The sequence below is a fragment of the Lolium perenne genome, chromosome 5 (assembly GCF_019359855.2).
Source record: "Lolium perenne isolate Kyuss_39 chromosome 5, Kyuss_2.0, whole genome shotgun sequence".
NCBI lineage: Eukaryota > Viridiplantae > Streptophyta > Magnoliopsida > Poales > Poaceae > Lolium > Lolium perenne.
In genome coordinates, this window is record NC_067248.2 from 138441273 (window position 1) to 138449385 (window position 8113).

The 8113-nt window shown below is 45.9% G+C and overlaps 1 protein-coding gene across 1 annotated transcript; it reads left to right on the forward strand.

The window, feature by feature from the left end:
- The first annotated feature begins 1597 nt into the window (after positions 1-1597).
- Positions 1598-2206, forward strand: LOC127304824 (uncharacterized). Its single transcript, XM_051335404.2, has one exon. It carries the CDS (start codon positions 1674-1676, stop codon positions 2067-2069), a length of 396 nt encoding a protein of 131 aa, XP_051191364.1. The 5' UTR covers positions 1598-1673; the 3' UTR covers positions 2070-2206.
- The last annotated feature ends 5907 nt before the right edge of the window (positions 2207-8113 follow it).

The following is an 8113-nucleotide window of genomic DNA, read 5'->3' on the forward strand; positions in this document are numbered from 1 at the left end:
TTTCAAAAAACCGTTGATTGGATTTTGCAACATAAACCCAATATTTCGATGCAGAAAAAGGTAAACTGGAGGAGCAATCTTTCGTGGTAAAGCTCAGTGGCCTCAATTAATGTTTGATTTCCAACTTGATGTGACATCAATTTTGTCTTAAACCACTTTAAACCTGAAGGTATCATATCTGTTGTATTAAAATTTTATTAAGCCTTTCATGTTTCTATTCGATTTGGAATTCGTTTAGCAATTAGATATCATTTTCTCCTAAGCATTGAGTTCTGTTCATTTAGTTCACCTAAACCATGTTTCAATAGAATTCAACTTGACTCTGAATAATTCTAATTCTACTACTTTGTTTGGATCCCAAGTGTGAAAGTTATTTATTTCATGAGTTGGGTAGCTTGTTCCTTGTAGGACCTGCCAATTCTACCCAACTCTTCAAGATAGAAACAATTAGTTAGGCCAAATTTCAACCCAGCAAATTAAGATTCTATATTTGTGGCAACCAACATATTTGTTACTAGAGTTAACCTTTTTTTAGAAACACAGTACAAACATAGACGCTTTTCATACACGTGCATACACACACCCCTATGAACGCACATACGCACACCCTATCTCTATGGGCACCTCCGAAATACTAAACCGGCGGGCCAGGTCTTGAGATTGATGGTACATGCGTCTAGTTATCGGAAACATCACTTCCTATTAAATTTGTTTCCGCCTTTACGAGGCACACATGCCATGCCAAAGGGTTTAAACTCTGATGTGTGTAAAATCATCCTTCTGGCCAGCCAAGGATCGGTCAATTTCAATTCCTGAATTCCAGGAATAGTTTATGGTGATCTAAGAGCAAGTACAATAAGTACTAGTCAGCTGGCTATAAGGATTAAAATAGTATATTATTGCTTAGTTGGAGGAGAGAGAGGAGGAGAGAGAAGGAGAGTGGGCTCTTAGACTAGTCACAATGGGAAGTATCATACACTAGTATCATGCACATGATACTAGTTTATGATACTATCCTCACAATGCATAGTATCATAAGATAATATCATAGTATCATCATATTTAATATTTTGTAGAATCTCAATGCAAATTAGTGTACATGATGTGTTTACCATTAAGTTTTTTAGTTTTACGTGCTATGATACGGTATCATATTATGATACCACTCCCATGTCTCACATCATTAATTGGTGCGCCACATCAGATTTTTGCCAACATGGCATGCATGATACTACTTATGATACTCCCATTGTGGCTAGTCTTATGCAAGAGCCAGCTCTAGCACGTGCTCCTAGGCACTTTGTGAGAGTGAAAGGTGGGTCATACATTGATAAAGTACTACATTTTTATAGCTCACTATTGTATATGTTGGCTGTAAGTTGGCTATATATGACATGGCACTTGGCTTATAGCCAGCTGTTGGCTACACTATTGGAATTGCTCTAATCAGGTTTTGGAGTTTATATTTGACTTAAAACGAGCTTTATTGAGCCTTTAGGGGCTTCGATTTGGTTGTCTGTGCGTTTCCTTTCCATCAACACCAAAAAAAAACACGGTACCACGGATCGTCCACGCATATATATTCCACCACTACGTGGAACGGTGTTGCCATCTTGCCAAACCCACCTCATTCCCCAGTGACCAGTGTAGAATTCGAAGCTGCCAAACCAGCCATGGCCGCGTCCGTGGACCCTCTCGCTGGCGTCGTGCTCCTCTTCCTCCTCCTGCTCCAAGCCGCCCACGGAGGAGGCGTGGCGGGCGGCGCATCGCTGGACGGGTACGTGCCGGTGCGCACGGTGGTGTACCGGTCGGCACCGGCGGCGTCGGCGGCTTGGACGGCGGCGGCGTACGCGCCGTTCGAACTGTGCATGGGGTGCCGCTGCTGCCCGCCGGGCGCGGGGGCGGCGAACAACAGCTCGTCGTGCGTGGACACGAGCTGCTGCTACGGCATCGACTGCAACATCCCCGGCAAGCCCTTCGGGACCTGCGGCTTCACCCCGCGCACCTGCGGTTGCGGCGACGCCGCCACCGGCAGAAACTGCTCGTCGGCGCCCTCCCCTCCTAGCTAGACAGTACTTAGATCTTATTGATTTTGATCAAGCGATCTGATCCACGTACGTACACCAGTATGCATGACCGGATTGATTCATACTTAACTACTGCAGTTCAGCATAGCTAATAAATTATACGAAATGTTTTTTGTATTCGTCGTACGTTCTCGCCCATCTTTTCAAAGCTGTTCGGTCATCGCTTTTGACATACATGTGTGTGATTGATCTAGCTGAAAGTTTGACAGTAACCTCCAATCTTTACATCCTTATCTAATTAATCAATCGATCGGTTTCCTTGGAGAAATGGTCGTAGGTCTCTTTAATCGCGCATGTATTCAACAAGCTGCTGAATCAAAAGCTTAGCACTGACGTAGTTTTTTCCGGAGAAATTTGACACCGGTCTCACTAATTAACCCCCCTTGTTTTCCGGAGTTCTTTCTAAGGCCCAATCTCCTATACATAGCAGGGCACCAGATATGGTTTGATTGCAGCGATATCAGGAGATATTGTTTTAACTACACCGAATATCTTGAGGATACTCGGTTGTCTAACAGTGATATATATTATATACATGTAGGTTACGGTTGATGCGTTTTCCCCAGGGTATATTCATATTAGGACCATCTTCTTCGATCCGCAGTTTCTATGAACAACTCAGCTCGCAAACCACTGAGATCGAAGAGAAACTTCGAGTTAGCCGCAGCTGATGTTTTGTACCTTACCACGGGACAACATCGGCGGCTGTTGTTTTGTTGACTATTGGTCCTGGAAGACAAGTAGCCGCAGCACCACCAAACCTTGCGAAAGTGACGTTAGTTTCCATGTCCTCGATCGATCGTGCTCGTCGCTAACTGAAATTTCGTCTGGTTTCGTGAGTTGCTAACCGATCGTCGACCAAGCGCACGCACATGACGCGAGGGCGCTGGATCGATCAGCACGCAGGTATCGATGTACCTGCCCGCCCCCAAGATACTCTTGTCTGTCAGACATGCAGCTGCTCGCCCTAGAAATACTAATAATACTGAAACAAAGACACATCTGTCAGAGACAGAGCCGACACGACAAAGCAGCAGCACGTATGAGATCAAAGTAAGTCTGAAACTCGAGATCATCAGGAGGTACTAGCGTTGTCTGACAGCCATGGGCATCTTAGTTTTAGAAGGACAGTTCGTTGTCTTGAACTGCAATATGCATGAAGGAACATTGGTGAGCAGACAAGTGGTCTGGGATGCGATGCGATGCTCGAGGCGAGGGAGATTGGCGCGCCACGTACGGTGGTCGGGCCGGGCCGGCATCTCCGGCACGTCGCGCGCGTGTCCGGCCGACGGCGCCCGCGCGCAGGGGGAATCACGCACGCGCGCGCGCGCCAATGGTGGGAGATGAATGTGATGGCCTGATGATAGGAAAGCGGACAGGGAAGGGAGACGATCGATCGAGAGTTGGACAAGTGCTGCGTGCGATGTGCCCGTCAATCAACTCTTTAAGGCCTTGTTTACTTCTCTCGTATTTTTCTTCCCAAAGGGTATGGGGATGGGAGGGGATTTGGTGTTCACCCAATCCCCTCAAATACCCCTCCCCAAAAATACACTAGTATGATGGAGAGTTTTTGATTTAGGCAAAAAATGTGGGGATGGGAGGGGATGGGAGGGGATATCTCGGGATTATGTCGTTCAAAACCGGAGAAGTAAACGGACTAGTGGGGATTTTCCGGGATACGAAATAATCCCCTCTCATCCCCATAAATACTCTAGAAGTAAACAAGGCCTAATAGGGATACAAACACCAAGCATCGATCCCAACATTAGCTCCTCTTTCCATCAGATACACGAATGAGGTCTGAAGGTGGCCACCACCGCCGGCGTGCCGTGCACGGCGAATAGCAAGGGATGCGATGAGGCTACAGCCTAACTCTAAAGAGAGTTCGGGAAACCATAGGGGACTGCTATTATCCACGACAAAAGAAACCACGATAACCAAAAAAGGCTAACAACAAATCTATAAAGTTAGGCAGAACAAAAGAACAAGTTAGCAATACCACAAGCCCCAGTGACGATTATCATCATTGAAGCTCCAACGTCATTGGTGTTTGCACCAATTCACCATTCTGTTCATGCATAGCGACGCGACATTCTGAATCAGCTGAAATCCCTAGAACATAGCATCTCCATTGTGATATTGTGATCCAAATTTATATACTAAAGGGAGGCTAACTTCTAACGAGCGGAGCGAGGCCTATCGCCGATAGGCTTGGCCCGTCACCGGTACGGACTGTTGTCACCGCCTATATATACATCTTGTAAGCCGCCGGCTAGGGTTTATCAGATCAATTAGACAAAGGGAGAACCCTACCTCCTCCTCTCCCGCCCCCTCCCGGGAGGAGGCAGAGGATCCGCTAGCCCCGCGCCCCACAGCCGCCGCTGCTGCCGGCCTCGTTCCCGGCCCCGGCCCCGGCTCCGGCCTCAGCCCAGGCTTCAGCCACGGCCACAACCCGGCCCCGGTCCTAGCGGTGGTGGCAGCACCCCCTTCGTCGAACGACAAGGGGGATGAGAGGGTTTCCGCGACGGCGTTCCATGGGAGGTGATGAAGCACCGATGGAGGAAGCCGGGCGGCACGGCTACTTGGTCAGGGCCTAAGGCTCTCCGTCGGTAGCCATGGAGGATTTGGTGGAGCGGTGGCGGCCTCTGCCCCCTTCGGTTCAGCGGTGGTATGCATGATCCGTGCCGCCGTCCTCTTCCCTGGTGAACCGACAGGAAGGACTAGCGACGTGGGGGCTACTAGTCTTGCTTTGTTTTTGGTGGCGGTACTCGGGTTTCTCGCAAGCGAAGATGAAGATCTTTCGGAGGTCAGTTTGCCTTGATCTGGCTCGAGAGTTGAGTTCCGGAAAGCTCCGCCGCCGAATGTAATAGTGCATCTTTTGCCTGGAGTTTGCTGGATCGGGTGGTATTCGGTCGCGCACACCCATATTTTTATTCCAACCGTTTGGTTTCGAAGGGAGCGGCAAGAAGCTTTATTCCGTGTTTACATCATGTGACTGTTTGGTCCATGGTGAAGTCAAAAGAAGGAATATCATGAAGGACGGATTGATGGACTGGCTAAAGGAGGTTCGAGTCTCCGTGATGCTGAGGAATTTGCTTAGCGTTCCGGGCTCCGCAGCAGTGGTATGCATGTGGAGGCGACAACACAGGTGAATTTCAGAGTCTTACCTCTCAGGGTGAAAAACCAAGGTCTGGCCTTAACTGGTTGTGCCTGGCAATGCCTTGTTGGAGGCATTGTTTTGAGAATGGGGACTATCTTCAGGGTGAAAACCTAAGACCTTTGGTCGGGCGACGACGGCGTGGTGCACTGTTCCCTTTTGGAGGCGTTGCTTTTGGAGAGTCTGTATTTCAGGTGTTGTCACGGTGGTTGTATTGCTGTTGCTAGGTCTGGAATGCTGTAGCGGGACCTTTATTTTTTTAGTTTTCTTTACTCTTTTTTGCCTGTGTGCATCCGTTCTGCCATTAGGATGAGGCGTTGTTGCAGAGGCTGGGTGTAATTGGTATCTTTTGATATTAATATATTCTCTTTATCGAAAAAATCAGATTATAAGATAACCCACCGTGTTTGTGAACACTCCCCGATATATTGAAGTATTTGCTGGCTGGCGCCCGTTGTTTTCCCCTTTCTGTGTTGGAAGGGGTTTTCCACGCTAAATCTTGTGTCTCCACTGTGTTTTCTTTTATCGTTTTTTGTTATTTGCTTGTCGCGTTTATAATATCCATCTTGGACATAATGCACGATGAACGTACACACATGACTGATTGATAGTAGATGTTAAAATTATTCTCGCATGCTTGCACTAATTCACACCCATATGGTGTTCCTAAATACGTGGAATGAGGAGCATGGAACTTTTTTGCCCAACATGGATTCATATTTATGGTATAACACATGCAACTAATAAAAATCACATCTAATTATGTGAAAGTTCTCTCGTGTTTTGGGCTAATTAAACATGTTGCGTGTGGTGTTCTTTCATTATGACTACATGCAAGGTTTGCAAAAAATGAGCACCATCTTACAAGGCACACATGCAATCAATTTTCTCGATTAGTGTGATAGTGGTTTTATATAGATCGATGCAAAATATATTTTCGATAGTGGCATTACATAAAAATTGAAAGGAGTATATAACTTAACCCAAAAATATCTCAGACCCAAATATAGATGGTTCAGATGTGGAGAATCACACTCTACGATGATTCTTCGGGACAATAGTTCCTATACACCGACTAGCTTGGCAAGTACCCAGGCAACACCGCACATCCCTGTTTGCCTTTATTGTTCAGATTTTGCTTTTTTGTTTGGTTTTCATTCTTCCGCCCGGTTTTTCATTTTTACTATAATTTAGATCTAAATTTTTTTCCAATTCTAAAAATATGAAAATATCAAAAAATGTTCTAATTCAACTTTTTTTTGAAATGTACATGAAAAATTCAAAAAATTCAAAAAATCAAATTTAAAAATTATTATATTTTTGAAAAATATTCAGATGTAACATATATTTATTTTTAATAAATTTCAGATTTTAAAACTATCAAGAAGAAACATAAAAGAAATAGAAAAGGAAAAAGATGAAAGAAGAAAGAGAAAAAGGGTAGTGTGGTCCGGCCCAACACATGTGCCTAGATGTGAGCTGCGAGTTCCATTTGTAGTGCTTGCTGTATAGGGCTTTTTCTATCCAGAGACCAGGTCGGGTGTACCGCGCCACACACCTCCGAGCGCGGTACGGACTAGTGAAAGGATCGTATGCCGCACCTAGAGGGGGGGGGGGGTAAATAGGTGCTAACCAATTTTTAGTTCTTTTTCAATTTAGGCTTGACACAAAAGGTAAATTCTCTAGATATGCAACTAAGTGAATTTACCTATATGACAAGGCTAACAACTAAGCAAGATATATCTAAGCAATATAGAGATAGAATAGGATAGAGGTAACCGAGAGTGGAGCACGCGATGACACGGAGATGATTCCCGTAGTTCCCTTCCTTTGCAAGAAGGTACGTCTACGTTTGGAGGAGTGTGGTTGCTACGAAAGCCAAACCAACAGCCACGAAGGCTTCACTCAGATCTCCGGTGAGCAACGCCACGAAGGCCTAGCCCACTTCCACTAAGGGATTTCCTCGAGGCGGAAACCGGGCCTTTACAAGGTTCTTGGGGCACACATCCACAACCAAATTGGAGGCTCCCAAATCTGTTACAACACAACAATCAACAACAATACATCAACACAAATCAACTAGGGAACCAAATAGGAGCACTAGCATGAGATCCCTCAAACAAGAGAGGGGGAAATGAAGAACGCTTCGGTGAGGATGTAGATCGGTGTCTTCTCCTTCGAATCTCCAAAGATCAAGAGCTTTGGTTGGGGGAGGAAGGAGATCTTGCAAATCTTGACTTTCTTGAGGTGGCTCTAATGGAGGTGGCTTGGCAGATTTCTTGTGTAATGATTGAGCAAGCAACCAAGGTAGAAGAAGGGGGGTATTTATACCTCCCCTCAAAATTGAGCCGTTGCTGCTTCCGGGGGGCCGGATAATCCGGCCTAAGTAAGGGCCGGATAATCCGCCCCGGATAATCCGGCCTTCGGGACAAAACTGTGACATTATCCGGCCAAATGTCCAGCCCTTGTACTGGTTCACATTTCTTCCAGTCCTTAGCCAAAAACGAGGGGGCCGGATATTTCCAAAATATCCGGCCCGGATAATCCGGCCCTGGTACAATACCGGGACATTATCCGGGCAAATGTCCGGCCCCCATACTGCGCTGCATTTACTCGACGACTTAGCCAAAATCAGGGGGCCGGATATTTCAAAAATATCCGGCCCGGATTATCCGGCCTGGCCACATTTTTCCTGTTAACTTTTGACAGACCGACCAAATCCAACACACACAAATATGAAACTATGTAATCCCTGTACCACTTAAACAAACATTAGTGTATCATATATATTGACATCAAACACACAAAACATAATGTGAGAGATGTTCTTTCAATCTCCCCCTTTTTGGTGTTTGATGATAATATACGG

What these genes read in the sequence shown, in the direction of transcription:
- LOC127304824 (XM_051335404.2), top strand. Translation starts at nt 1,674, where the DNA reads ATGGCCGCGTCCGTGGACCCTCTCGCTGGCGTCGTGCTCCTCTTCCTC.